This window comes from Heptranchias perlo, chromosome 3 (assembly GCF_035084215.1).
Source record: "Heptranchias perlo isolate sHepPer1 chromosome 3, sHepPer1.hap1, whole genome shotgun sequence".
In the NCBI taxonomy this organism is placed as follows: Eukaryota; Metazoa; Chordata; class Chondrichthyes; order Hexanchiformes; family Hexanchidae; genus Heptranchias; species Heptranchias perlo.
Window position 1 is genome coordinate 121477928 of NC_090327.1, and position 14980 is coordinate 121492907.

Genomic DNA, 14980 nt, shown 5'->3' on the forward strand with positions numbered 1-14980 from the left:
TTACACCCTTGTTCAAAAAATGGTGTAAAGATAAACCCAGCAACTATAGGCCAGTCAGTTGAACCTCGGTGGTGGGGAAACTTTTGGAAACGATAATCCAGGACAGAATTAACAGTCACTTGGACAAGCGTGAATTGATCAGGGAAAACCAGCACGGATTTGTTAAAGGCAAATCGTGTTTAACCAACTCGACAGTTTTTTGATGAGATAACAGAGAGGGTAGATGAGGGAAATGCAGTTGATGTGGTGTATATGGATGTTCAAAAAGCATTTGATAAAGTGCCACATGGTAGGCTTGCTATTAAGATTGTGGCCCATGGAATAAAGGGGGCAATAGCAACATGGATACAGAATTGGCTAAATGACAGGAAACAGAGTAGTGGTGAACGGTTGTTTTTCAGACTAGAGGGAGGTGTGCAGTGGTGTTCCCCAAGGATCAGTGCTGGGACCACTGCTTTTCTTGATATATATTAATGACTTGGACTTGGGCGTACAGGGCACAATTTCAAAATCTGCAGATGAAACAAAACTTGGAAAGGTAGTGAACAGTGAGGAGGATAGTGATAGACTTCAAGAGGATATAGACACACTGGTGGCATGGGCGGACGCTTAGCAGATGAAGTTTAACGCGGAAAAATGCGAGGTGATGCATTTCAGTAGGTAAAAAGAGGCAATGTAAACTAGAGGGCACAATTCTAAAAGGGTTAGAGGAATAGAGGGATCTGGGGGTACATGTGCACAAATCGTTGAAGGTGGCAGGGCAGGTTGAGAAAGCGGTTAAAAAAGCATACGGGGTCCTGGGCTTTATAAATAGGGGCATAGAGTACAAAAGCAAGGAAGTCATGATAAACTTTTATAAAACACTGCTTCGGCCACAACTGGAGTATTGTGTCCAGTTCTGGGCACCGCACTTTAGGAAGGATTTGAAGGCCTTAGAGAGGGTGCAGAGGAGATTTACTAGAATGATTCCAGGGATGAGGGACTTAAATTATGTGGATAGATTGGAGAAGCTGGAATTGTTCTCCTTGGAACAGAGACGGTTGCAAGGAGATTTGATAGAGGTATTCAAAATCATGAAGGGTCTAGACAGAGTAGATAGAGAGACTGTTCCCATTGGCGGAAGGGTCAAGAACAAGAGGTCATAGATTTAAGGTGATTGGCAAAAGAACCAAAGGAGACATGAGGAAAAACTTTTTTACACAGGGAGTTGTTGGGATCAGGAATGCACTGCCCGAGGGAGTGGTGGAGGCAGATTCAATCATGGCCTTCAAAAAGGGAACTGGATAATTACTTGAAACTAAAAGATGTGCAGGGATACGGGGATAGGACTGGAAAGTGGAGTTGAGGTGGAAGATCAGCCATAGAACAGAAGAAATAGGAGCAGGCCATACGGCCCCTCGAGCCTGCTCTACCATTCAACAAGATCATGGCTGATCTTCAACCTCAACTCCACTTTCCCGCCCGATCCCCATCTACCTCCTTCGCGTCCAAAAATCTATCGATCTCAGCCTTGAATATACTCAACGACTCAGCATCCACAGCTCTCTGGGGTAGGGAATTCCAAAGAATCACCACCCTCTGAAGAAATTTCTCCTCATCTCGGTCCTAAATAGCTGATCCCTTATCCTGAGACTATGCCCCATAGTTCTAGACTCTTCAGCCAGGGGAAACAGCCTCTCAGCATCTACCCTGTCAAGCTCTCTCAGAATCTTATGTTTCAATGAGATCATCTCTCATTCTTCTAAACTCCAGGGAGTATAGGCTCATTCTACTCACTCTCTCCTCATAGGACAACCCTCTCATCCCAGGAATCAATCTAGTGAACCTTCATTGCATCGCCTCTAAGGTAAGTATATCCTTCCTTGGGTAAGGAGACTAAAACTGTACACAGTACTCCAGGTGTCGTCTCACCAAAGCCCTGTACAGTTGCAGCAAGATTTCCTTACTCTTGTACTCCAACTCCCTTGCAACAAAGGCCAACATACCATTGCCTTCCTAATTGCTTGATGTACCTGCATGTTAACTTCCTGTGTTTTGTGTACAAGGACACCCAAATCCATCTGAACACCAACATTTAATAGTTTCTCACCATTTAAAAAATATTCTGTTTTTCTATTCTTCCTACCAAAGTGAATAACTTCACATTTCCCCTAATTATACTCCATCGGCCACCTTCTTGCCCACTCATTTAACCTGTCTATATTCCTTTGTAGACTCTGTATCCTCCTCACAGCTTACTTTCCCACCTAGCTTTGTATCATCGGCAAACTTGGATATATTATTCCCAGTCCCTTCATCTAAGTCATTCACATAGATTGTAAATAGCTGAGAACCAAGCATTGATCCTTGTGGCACCCCACTAGTTACAGCCTACCAACCTAAAAATGACCTTTTTAGTCCTACTCGGTTTTCTGTTCGTTAACCAATCCTCTATCCATGCTAATATATTACCCCCAACCCCATGAGCCTTCAATCTTGTGTAACAATCTTTTGTGTGGCACCTTATCGAATGCCTTTTGAAAATCATGATCTCATTGAATGGCGGAGCAGACTTGAGAGACCATAGCTCCTGCTCCATGTTCTCATGTTCTCCCCCAATATGCTGTGGATATTGCTGCAATTGAAATTTTCAAGACTGAGATCGATAGATTTTTATTGGGTAAGGCTATCAAGGGATATGGATCAATGGCAGGTAAAGAGAGTTGCGGTACAGATCAGCCATGATCTCTGGTTGCTAGAACAGTACGATAACAAGTTCCCAGTCCTGGAATGATCAGATATACACAAAAATTGGAGTCTTGGGGCTTCCTCACATAGTTCCCTGAGAGCAGGATGGGGTGACTCTATCAGGTGGCTAAAAAGTGGCACTGCTAGATGCCTAGAGGCAGGCTGTCTTTTTACTATCTTTTTACTAAGGGAGAACTATGAGAGAGAAAGTAAACTAAATATTAGATGATATACTTTATATATATTTATTCCACATTTTAACAGACATTCACAGCTAAGTATAACATCTTGCAAAGCCCTGTGAGATATTTTTCTACATTAAAGACACTATACAAATGCAAGTTATTGTTTTTTATGACGTGTTCTACTTTCTTTATAGTTAGCTACATTTTCTTCAACATAGAGCACAAGTCCTGAGGTTATAGCATGTTGGTCTTTAGAAAGAATGTGGTTATAGTGTCAGAAAATTCACAAATCTTTTTATTGTCATAAGAATTGTAAGTGACCTGGAGGTGAAGGAAAAATGCCACTAATGGCATGACCAGTGGAGAGTTTGGGCAGTACATGCAATAATAGCTATTCATAAAATAATTAAATATTCAGGATGTAATTTATGTCTGGTGTCAAAGAAAATAACCAAATCAATTCACACTCACTAACACATACTTCCTAAGTACATTAGCAGTTACACCAGCCCAAACCACAACAGCTACACACAGAGAAAGTTGGTTTCTTCATTGTTATTTTCTACACATAATGCATGTATTAATTATTAACTGTGCATTAAAGTGAAAAGAAAATCCATTTGGGGTTAATTGTTCTACCTGATCTTTTTTCTCTTCAATGTATTATACACAAGAAAGCCAAGAAATATATTGGACTCACTTATAGTTTTCAACTTGTCGACTTGAGGAGACGGTAGTGAAGGAGTCTGTCCTTGAGCTGTATTTCAATGGTCCTGGCAAAAGGCAACCGGGTAAGAAACGCCCAAAAGCATAGCTTTCCTGCTCAAAGAACATGAGCATCCCATCCATAGATTGAATGCAAATTAAGTCTCGACCTAAGTTTAAAACAAAAATAAATTGGAATGATATCCCATAACACAATAGCCAGAGAGTATGATATTATTACTATCACATTGAATCTGGCTTCAGAACTTTTTCCTTTCTCTCTCGGGACAAAGGCTTAGAAGGCATTTGCAGACAGCAAAATTTAAATCATAGCAGGCAGTTTCATAAGTATAAAGGCATACAGAGAATTAAGGAAAAGGAATGAGAGAGATGGAAAAATAAATAAAATAAACTGAAGGAAGGAACTGGTTTTAAAAAATAATTAGGGTTTGTGCTGAACTGCAAGAGATAGAAATGAAAATTCAGATTTTTCCACTGTATAATTTAGAAGCATGGGGAACTCAGCATAATACAACATAACAGCTAAATACATCAGACACCCTCTGTGGTCCAATTCCATCATCATCTTCGTTTCCCTTTAATCAACATCACTCAATGTCAACCGTGCTTGCTTTTTTGTTTAAAAAGAATAATGTACAAAATAAACTAGACTATAATAAAAAATAAACAAATGCTACGACTGAGCCAAAGCTGACACTTTGTACAAAGCATGTTCTTCCAAGGATAAGCAAAATGCCATTCTTCTGATGTGTATGATGTGGTTTGCCTCTGGAGAATTATTTTACTTTCTTAGTATCATACTTTGGTATATTACAGAAACACAGTGAGCCCCATGTGACAAAAATGAAGCATTTGTATCTAAGTTTTCTCGTTGTTGTGGTACTCAAGTTCAAAACCAGCTCCAGAAATGATGCATCAGCTTAATTCAATAGGCTGTTGTGTCATTTAGTCAGTTTAGTCACTGGACAGTTTGTTTGAGGGAGGAACCAAACCATTCAATTCAGATATAAACACACTTTGTGATTTGTTCAGAAATATGTCTGATTGGTAGCCTACTTTTTAAATCTAACAGAGTTAATTAAATTTCTAAAGTTCTAATTACTGATTCTCACTGGCACACACTGCTAAAACCAATAAGTTTGATCTGGAGTCTTCAAAGAGAGAGGTTATTAGACTAGAACCGTTGAAGAGAATAACATACGCCACATAATCTCCGCAATAGGTAAGAAAAAGATTTTAAAAAGCACAACGATGTTAAAAAAATGTAACACTATAACTATGACTATAATTAGAGAGTTATGAACCATTTATTATTTTCTACAATATGAGGAACTAACATAATGCAACATTACTGTAAAAGCATGTTACTTTTCTGCTATTACTTACTTGTTCTATGCTGCTTAATAAATTTGCTTGGCAGTTAAAGCCGAAAACAATAATTCATAAAGGGTTCTCTGTTCGTTATTTTGGGTATACCATGATATTTTAATCTAAATCTCATGGAAAATTAAAATATACTTGAGCAACTAAGGAATGAGGGCTCACTTGAAAGTAGCCTGAAATCCAGAAGCCGAAAAAATCTAGAGTAAAAAAGGTAAAAATACCCCAAAACATAATTAATTAAGGAAACATTCTATTTGTAGTCCAGTGGATTTTGCTCTCAGGTTTTGTGGACTGATACCTGAAAACCTCAGCTTATCACTGATGTCTAATTTACTACAATTTTACAAAAACAATTATTTTTAAACTTGCGTCATTTTTAATACACTTTGCACCATTGAAGTAAAGTTAGCCCACAATACACATTATAGATACCAGCCTTATTGCAATCAGTGCAAAAACTGGTTTAATCCTAGGCCCTACAATAACAGATAGTTTAATGCAAGTGTAGTGAATTCTTTAAAATTATTATTTTTTTTTTATTTTGACTTTGGGGTGGAAATGTAACTCTAACTATAAACCAAATATACACCTGCTACAATTATTTAAATCTTGCAGTATGGAATTTACAATGTGAAAATGCAAGTTGGTGTGATATTTCCTGCATTTAGTTTCTAATATACACAATGTCAAGTCAATTCCACATGGAAATGTAAGTTTGACAACCTATGGTCTTTTCAAGCATCTGGCCAGATGCTTTCTTTTATTTAGCCTAATGAGAACAGTAGGCGTTTTATTTCTACAAGCCCTTGGAATTGCTCAACTGCTACAAATTCTGAAATGTGGAGATAGCAAAGTAACTTCACGCAGTAATAAAAGTAATTAGTGAGTAACAGTTTCTTTGAGAGTATCCATTCAGAGTCAAGCCTCCAGAGTGAACACCGAGGCAGGGAGCCGAGAGAGAGCGAGACACAGACAGAGAGCGAGACACAGACAGAGAGCGAGACACAGACAGAGAGCGAGACACAGAGAGCGCGAGAAAAAGAGAAAAAGAGAGAGAGAGAGAAAAAGAGAGAGAGAAAAAGAGAGAGAGAGAGAGAGAGAGAGAAAAAGAGAGAGAGAGAGAGAGAGAGAGAGAGAGAGAAAAAGAGAGAGAGAGAGAGAGAGAGAGAAAAAGAGAGAGAGAGAGAGAGAGAGAAAAAGGAAAATGGAAGGAAAGAACAGGCAGGCTTGCATTTATATAGCGCCTTTCATGACCTCAGGACATCCCAAAACGCATTACAGACAATGAAGCACAGTTCAAGAGCAGTCACTGTTGTAATATAGGAAATTATTCCAAAAAAAATACACTACTACAATGGTAAAATAATAATTGTTGATTTTCAAGGAAACAAAGGAATTGGAGTAATAGTATGCTTAATAATAAAATGCTGAATTGAGGAGGTTGCATGCCTTGAAATCCCGAGAGTGCAAATTACAGTAAAAATGGAAATTTTGTTAGGTACAATTTAGATGTGCCTTTTGATGATGGCCAATGTGTTAACTTCAGAATGTCTAAGTGACTTCAAGAACTGAGGTGCACAGATTCACAAGAGTATCAAACACAACAAATTGTTGGTGGTACAACACTCTGCTTTATTAAAGACTATCACATTGATAGTTAAAGGACAACACTGACCAGTTAGGTCAACCACTGGCTAAAAAATTAATGATTGTGATTTTGATGGAAATGATCAAAACATGGGATGTAACTGCTGAAAATCAAGAAACTGTAAGTAGCCCCTTGCTCAGTAGGGTACAGTAGCATAGGGGTTATGTTACTGGACCAGTAATCCAGAGGCCTGGACTAATAATCTGGAGTCATGAGTTCAAATCCCACCACAGTAGCTGGGGAATTTAAATTCAATTAAGTAAATAAAATCTGGAATAAAAAAAAACTAATAATGGTGGCCATGAAACTACCAGATTGTCATAAAAACCCATCTGGTTCTCTAAAGTCCTTTAGGGAAGGAAACCTGCCGAGCTTACCCGGTCTGGCCTATATGTGACTCCAGGCCCACAGCAATGGTGGTTGATTCTTAATCGCCCTCTGAAATGGCCGAGCAAGCCACCCACTTGTACAATCTCGCTACAAAAGAATAAAACCGGACAGACCACCAGGCATCGAACACGACAAAAACAAACCAAGCCCAGTCAACCCTGTAAAGTCCTCCTCACTAACATCTGGGGGCTTGTACCAAAATTGGGAGAGCTGTCCCACAGACGAGTCAAGCAACAGCCTGACATAGCCATACTCACAGAATCATACCTTTCAGCCAACATTCCAGACTCTTCCATCACCATCCCTGGGTAGGTCCTGTCCCACCGGCAGTGGTGGTACAGTGATATATAATCAGGAAGGAGTGGCCCTGGGAGTCCTCAACATTGACTCTGGACCCCGTGAAATCTCATGGCATCAGATCAAACATGGGCAAGGAAACCTCCTGCTGATTACCACCTACTGCCCTCCCTCAGCTGATGAATCAGTCCTCCTCCATGTTGAGCACAGAATGTACTCTGGGTTGGGGACTTCAATGTCCATCACCAAGAGTGGCTCGGTAGCACCACTACTGACCGAGCTGGCCGAGTCCTGAAGGACATAGCTGCCAGACTGGGCCTGCGGCAGGTGGTGAGCGAACCAACACTAGGGAAAAACCTACTTGACCTCGTCCTCACCAATCTACCTGTCGCAGATGCGTCTGTCCATGACTTGGTAGGAGTGACCACCGCACAGTCCTTGTGGAGACGAAGTCCCGTCTTCACACATTGTGCGCACATTACAGGAAGGATGTAATTGCTCTGGAGAGTGTGGCGAGAAGATTTACAAAAATGTTGCTAGGGCTTGAATATTGCAGCTACGAGGAGAGATTGGATAGGCTGGGGTTGTTTTCCTTGGAGCAGAAGAGGCTGAGGGGAGACTTGATTGAGGTGTACAAAATTATGAGGGGCCGAAATAGAGTAGACAGGAAGTACCTGTTTCCCCTAGCGGAGAGTTCAAGAACGAGAGGACATAGATTTAAGCTGATTGGCGGAAGGATTAGAGGGGACATGAGGAAAAACTTTTTTTACCCAGGAGGGTGGTGGGTGTATGGAATTCGCTGCCCGAATTGGTGGTAGAGACAAGGACCCTCAACTCTTTTTTAAAAAAGTACCTGGACCTGCACCTAAACTGCTGTAAGCTGCAGGGCTACGGACCGGGTGCTGGAAGGTGGGATTAGAATGGGCACCTGGTTGTTCTTCGAGCCGGCGCAGATACGATGGGCCGAATGGCCGCCTTCTGTGCTGTATCTTTTCTATGATTCTATTGAAGACGCCATCCAACGTGTTGTGTGGCACTACCAACGTGCTAAATGGGATAGATTCAGAACAGCTCAAAACTAGGCATCTATCAAACGCTGTGGGCCATCAGCAGCAGCACAATTGTATTCCACCACAACCTGTAACCTCATGGCTCGCATATTCCTCACTCTACCATTACCAACAAGCCAGAGGATCAATCTTGGTTCAATGAAGAGTGCAGAAGAGCTTGCCAGGAGCAGCACCAGGCATACCTAAAAATGAGGTGCCAACCTGGTCAAGCTACAACACAGGAATATATGCATGCTAAACAGTGGAAGCAACATGCTATAGACAGAGCTAAGCGATTCCTCAACCAACGGATCAGATCAAAGCTCTGCAGTCCTGCCACATCCAGTTGTGAATTGTGGCGGACAATTAAACAACTAATGGGAGGAGTCGTCTCTGTAAACATCCCCATCCTCAATGATGGCGGAGTCCAGCAAGTGAGTGCAAAAGACAAGGCTGAAGCATTTGCAACCATCGTCAGCCAGAAGTGCCAAGTGGATGATCCATCTCGGCCTCCTCCCGATATCACCACCATCACAGAAGCCGGCTCCAGACCTCATTACAGCCGCACCTCTAGCCAAACTGTTCCAGTACAGCTACAACACTGGCATATACCCGACAATGTGGAAAATTGCCCAGGTACGTCGTGTCCACAAAAAGTAGGACAAATCCAATCTGGCCAATTACCGTCTCATCAGTCTACTCTCAATCATCAGCAAAGTGATGGAAGGTGTCGTCAACAGTGCTATCAAGCGGCACTTACTCACCAATAACCTGCTCACTGATGCTCAGTTTGGGGTCCGCCAGGACCTCTCGGCTCCAGACCTCATTACTGCCTTGGTCCAAACATGGGACAAAAAAAGCTGAATTCCAGAGGTGAGGTGAGAGTGACTGCCCCTGACATCAAGGCAGCATTTGACCGAGTGTGGCACCAAGGAGCCCTAGTAAAATTGAAGTCAATTGGAATCAGGGGGAAAACTCTCCAGTGGCTGGAGTCATACCTAGCACAAAGGAAGATGGTCATGGTTGTTGGAGGCTAATCATCTCCGCTCCAGGACATTGTTGCAGGAGTTCCTCAGGACAGTGAACTAGGCCCAACCATCTTCAGCTGCTTCATCAATGACCTTCCCTCCATCACAAGGTCAGAAATGGGGATGTTCACTGATGATTGCAGTGTTCAGTTCCATTCACAACCCCTCAGATAAAGAATCAGTCTGTGCCTGCAAGCAGCAAGACCTGGACAACATCCCGGCTTGGGCTGATAAGTGGCAAGTAACATTCACGCCAGATAAGTGCCAAGCAATGACCATCTCCAACAAGAGAGAGTCCAACCACCTCCCCTTGACATTCAACGACAATACCATCGCCGAATCCCCCACCATCAACATCCTGGGGGTCACCATTGACCAGAAACTTAACTGGACCAGCCACAGAAATACTGTGGCTACAAGAGCAGGTCAGAAGCTGGGTATTCTGCAGCGAGTGACACACCTCCTGACTCCCCAAAGCCTTTCCACCATCTACAAGGCACAAGTTAGGAGTGTGATGGAATACTCTCCACTTGCCTGGATGAGTGCAGCTCCAACAACACAAGAAGCTCGACAACATCCAGGACAAGGCAGCCGGCTTGATTGGCACCCCCATCCATCACCCTAAACATTCATTCCCTTCACCACCGGCGTACCGTGGCTGCAGTGTGTACCATCGACCGGGTGCAATGTAGCAACTCGTCAAGGCTTCTTTGACAGCACCTCCCAAACCCGCGACCTCTACCACCTAGAAGGACAAGGGCAGCAGGTACATGGAAACAACACCACTTGCATGTTCCCCTCCAAGTCACACGCCATCCCGACTTGGAAATATATTGCCGTTCCTTCATCGTTGCTGGGTCAAAATCCTGGAACTCCCTACCAGCAGCACTGTGGGAGAACCTTCACCACACGGACTGCAGCGGTTCAAAAAGGCGGCTCACCACCACCTTCTCAAGGGCAATTCGGGATGGACAATAAATGTTGGCCTTGCCAGCGATGCCCACATCCCACAAACGAATAAAAAAAAAGTTTGGGTCATTGATTTATCAAGGAAGTTTCTGATGTGATGTTGTCAATGTTCCAACCAGGGATCCAACCTTACTACATGACACTGGCAAAGCTGAATAACATGTGCATTACATGGTTCCATTGTTTAACTTGTCTTGGATACCATGCACTATGCTTTGTGCAGTAACACATGAAAAACTGAAGCGGGTATTGTGTTTTTGTTTGGGTATTTTTAGTGAGAACATTTCTGCCCACCATTCATACATAGGAGGCCGCAGAAACTCCACTGAAGAATTTGTTCTGACATGAGTTTTCTACTGATTATCAATTTGTGCCTGTCCATGAAAGTACCCAAGGTGTGTACAACAATAACAGAAACAATAGGTCAGACAATCCATCTGATACCCTATGACAAACTAGAGAATGAGCTCCCCAAGTTAATACCAACAATTCTGTCCATGTACCAGAAAACCTCTAGTGATTTTTGTGTCACATGGGGTCTGTGCAATGTAGTGGACACTGTCATGGATTAGAGCCATGAAGTCCTAGCAATACAGCTGGAGAGTCTTCTTATCAATGTACATTATCAGATCTGAATTGTATCAGACCAACCCACTTTGAGAAACATCGAAGAGAAATCGTTTGCTGCTTCAAAGTTCTAACTCCAGTTTTCACAAACCAAGTAACAGAATTCGTTCCACCGCAGCTGGCAATCAAGGAAGACCAAATTTAACTGGTAGCTGTGCTGAAGCACCTCACGAATACTATCCCTTCATGCATGGAAAGTCAGAAGAATCAAATTCTGAATAGCATGAAACTATCAATTCTAACTAATTTTTTAATCATTCTTCGGGATGTGGGTGTCGCTGGCAAGGTTGACATTTTTTGCCCATCCCTAGTTGCCCTAGAGAAGGTGGTGATGGTGAACTTGGAGGTGATGGTGTTCCCATAGAAATTGCACACTATGGCCACTCACAGTCACCCAGAACGCAAGAGAGGAAAGGAGATGGTGCAATTTATCATCCGACAATGTGCTCTGCCTGCTGAGAACGAGGAAAGCACAGAGGAATGCTGCATTGTAACTGCAGATGTGGTCATAGACAAAGAAGTAAGGAGATCGGGCAAGGAATTGATGAAAATTATGATTACAGCTAACGACTGACAATGTGCCTTGGCCATTCCAAATGGAGTTTGTGATCGAAATATGTTACACTAACGCCTTATCACCAGTCTGGTGTACCTAGGAACAAAGAAACAGAAATCTGGGATAACAGAATTTGTTCTTAATCAGAAGCATCAAATCTTCCTAAACCTCACACATTATTGATTTCATCTTCTTCGCCACATCGAGGGAAAGGCAGAAGTGTTCCCAATCTGCCCTCATTGCAAGTCCTGGATATTAACATCCACCTAGCATAGACTGAAAGGATGGGAAAAGGAACTTCCAATTTTTGTTGATTACCTTTAGGAGCAATCTGTGCTCCAGAACCAGCGGGAAAAGAAACTATTACAGTTTTTGTCCCAAACTCTGGAAGCAACAGCAGATGAAGCATGTAGATTGTCCAGTTTAGTGAATGAAGAACTAACCATATTCCAAGTTCTCTGCAAGAGAAGGGCTTTCTACTTAAATGTTAAGGTGTCATGCTATAGCTTATCTAGAACATGGAAGTGGTAACAAATCTTCAAGAAAAGCTGCAGAGTGCATCACCCTGACTATACTGAAGGTTCTGCAAAGTTAAACAGTTTTAAGAATGAAATTTTCTTCCACATTATTAAGGACCAGGTTTACATTGAAATGATAACGGTGAAAAGCACACTCATTTCATCCTATGAACATATAGGGGCAGAATTTCAACTTGCCGTTGCGGATCGGCCGCCCGTTATAGAAAGCGCCCGATTTTCACATCCATTGATCACTGTGCAGCTTTCACAGCAACATTAGAAACATGGAAAATACTGCTAGGTATATTCTTACCTTTTACACCACCAAAAGCTCCAAAAGTTAAGTTGCAAGCTGTCCGTTGAAGATTGTGCTCATACATTAATTTTAGCTGGTACTGGTTTCCATGTTCAACAGTACCCATAGTACCTGTTAACCAAAAAACAACAATTGGAAAGCTTTGTGCAACAGGCCATTGGCTTCAAAAAATTCTGGCTTACACAAACACCAATTGATTCAGCCCATCAATGACTGCATGCCATGCAAGTAGCAAAATATACCTTTCTATATGCTGAAAAACAGGTATAATGCAAATTACAGCAAGCCCGTGTGAATATTCCCAACACACCCAAGATTCACTTTCATCCTTCCCACCATCACAGTTGGTTGTTCGTTAGAATGACAGTGAAGTTGTGATCAGATTGTGGCTTGGAGCCTCCTCTCATGGCCCAATATGCAAGAGACAGATTTCATCACACTCAGTGCAGGTGAATTCACAGTTTGTTATTGCAGTCTGGTTGACATTTTTGTTTTATTCTTTCCTTTCCTTCTGTACTGCTTCAACACACTGTCTCTCAAAGTGGTGTATGCCTTGATAGACATTATTTGCCACATGCCTGGTCCAAAGATTTCATGTTGATCTGACCATTCTTAAGCTTCCTTTTCAACAAGTTCTTGTAAACGCTTGAATTATCCTCCTTGGGGCATTTATCCTCTTTCAGCCAAGGGTCAGTAGACGGCTTTGGGCAGCCTATCATCAGACTTCCTATCAAACATCCTTAACACATGCCAGATGATCTTATCTGAGCCTTGATCTGCAACAGCCAGGACTTTGGGATCTTGTTTTTTTTATTCGTTCATGGGATGTGGGCATCGCTGGCAAGGCCAGCATTTATTGCCCATCCCTAATTGCCCTTGAGAAGGTGGTGGTGAGCCACCTTCTTGAACCGCTGCAGTCCGTGTGGTGAAGGTTCTCCCAGTGCTGTTAGGAAGGGAGTTCCAGGATTTTGACCCAGCAACGATGAAGGAACGGCGATATATTTCCAAGTCAGGATGGTGTGTGACTTGGAGGGGAACGTGTAGGTGGTGTTGTTCCCATTTGTCATCTGCTGTTCCTGATGGTGCAAAGTGAAAGTTGGCAAGGTCTTTAATGTGACATCTACAGATTGCCCAAGTCTCATAGCCCTAAAGAAGTAACAACAGGAGCATTATCTTACACACTGTGAGCTTACTTTTGATTTCCAGTTCATATTTATCCAACACACTTCCTCTAGCAGCCAAAAATTGAGCAGGTCTTCCTCATTTGATGAAAGCTCTTTGCCCAGCGATGTGTCTGATGCTAGGGTGTTGTCCAGGGTTAAATAAATTGCAGAACTGAACTTAGCAGTGTTCCATCGTGTATAGTATAAACAAAATATTGGCTGGAACGCAACCTCAGCTTTCCTCATACTGATGGACAGGCCAAAGTTCTTGGATGCTGATGTAAAACAGCTGGTTATAGTCTTGAGGTCTTCGAATGTGTAGGCCAATAGAGCACAGTCATTGGCAAACAGGACCTCATAACTGATAGCTTCTTAAATTTTGGTCTTTGTTCTTAGTTTGCGTAAGCTGAACATCTTGCCATCTCTATTCAGCTGGATGTACACACCTTCCTGGACATTTGACATGGATTTCTTCAAAATGGGGGGTGGGAAGAAGAAGAAGCTGAAGAGGATGATTGACAGAACACACCCTTGTGTCACTTCGCTTGTAATGGAAAAAGCATCTGCTCCCACCTCACTGGTAACGACTCTTCCCAAGATCCCATCATGTGGCGATCATATCACATTGATAGACTTGTCGGGACAGCCAAGCTAGACCAGACATTTCCACAGCCCAAGGCTTCAAAAGCCTGTCAGGTGAAGATTCCAAACAAGACCTTGTTTTATTGTTTGCATTTCTCCTTGCACAAAGATAATGTCCACATCACTTTGCTTGAATCAAAATCATATATGATTTCACTGAGATCATCCGTGATGGTCTTGGTCAGATGGTTCCTGGCGAGCAATCCTCCCAGTAACAGATTCCAAACTAGTACCTACAGTCAGAGTGGTCCAACATCAAGCCCAATCTTGCAATCCAATAATTTAGTAGTTATTTTTTTAAAAAACATACAATGGGAACTATTAAGGCATTTTGCTGATTTTTGTTTCAAGCTCACCCAAACCAAATTAATTTCTACAGGTCATCAAAAAATTGGGATAATAAGTATAGTTTTTATTAAATACATGAAATTTTTATTCCGATCCCTTCGTATCTTTCCAATTACACTCTCAGGCTACAAGATCTAGTGGAATGCTCATGGCTCAGTTATTTTGAAAGCAAATCTTCACATGGCACTTGAAATTACACAAACAAAATTAAGTTGGATGGTTCATGTTTATAATTACTGGGGAGTCTTTATCACAAAGGCCACTTATTCAACCACAACACTTGTACTTTTACATCATATTAGAAGGATTTAAGTTTTGATTTTGTATACACCTAAAGATTCTGGGGTGGAGTTTCCTGTGTATTTGTGCCCAGAGACACGTGTAATCAGGGCATAAAGCAAATATCCA

General features: G+C 42.0%; 1 protein-coding gene across 3 annotated transcripts in view; it reads right to left on the bottom strand.

Annotated features, from left to right (window-relative positions):
* The window catches only part of bbs9 (Bardet-Biedl syndrome 9), a 439766-nt gene that overhangs the window by 406220 nt on the left and 18566 nt on the right, over window positions 1-14980 (bottom strand). For 2 of the 3 annotated variants that reach the window (XM_067981846.1, XM_067981843.1), the window contains exons 5-6: window positions 12417-12530; window positions 3613-3787 (exon numbers count right to left, since the gene is read on the bottom strand). In XM_067981846.1, coding sequence (XP_067837947.1) covers window positions 3613-3787; window positions 12417-12530 — 289 coding nt within the window. Of the gene's footprint in view, window positions 1-3612; window positions 3788-12416; window positions 12531-12661; window positions 12693-14980 lie in introns of those variants that run through there. The other variant, XM_067981848.1, reaches the window with a different exon arrangement.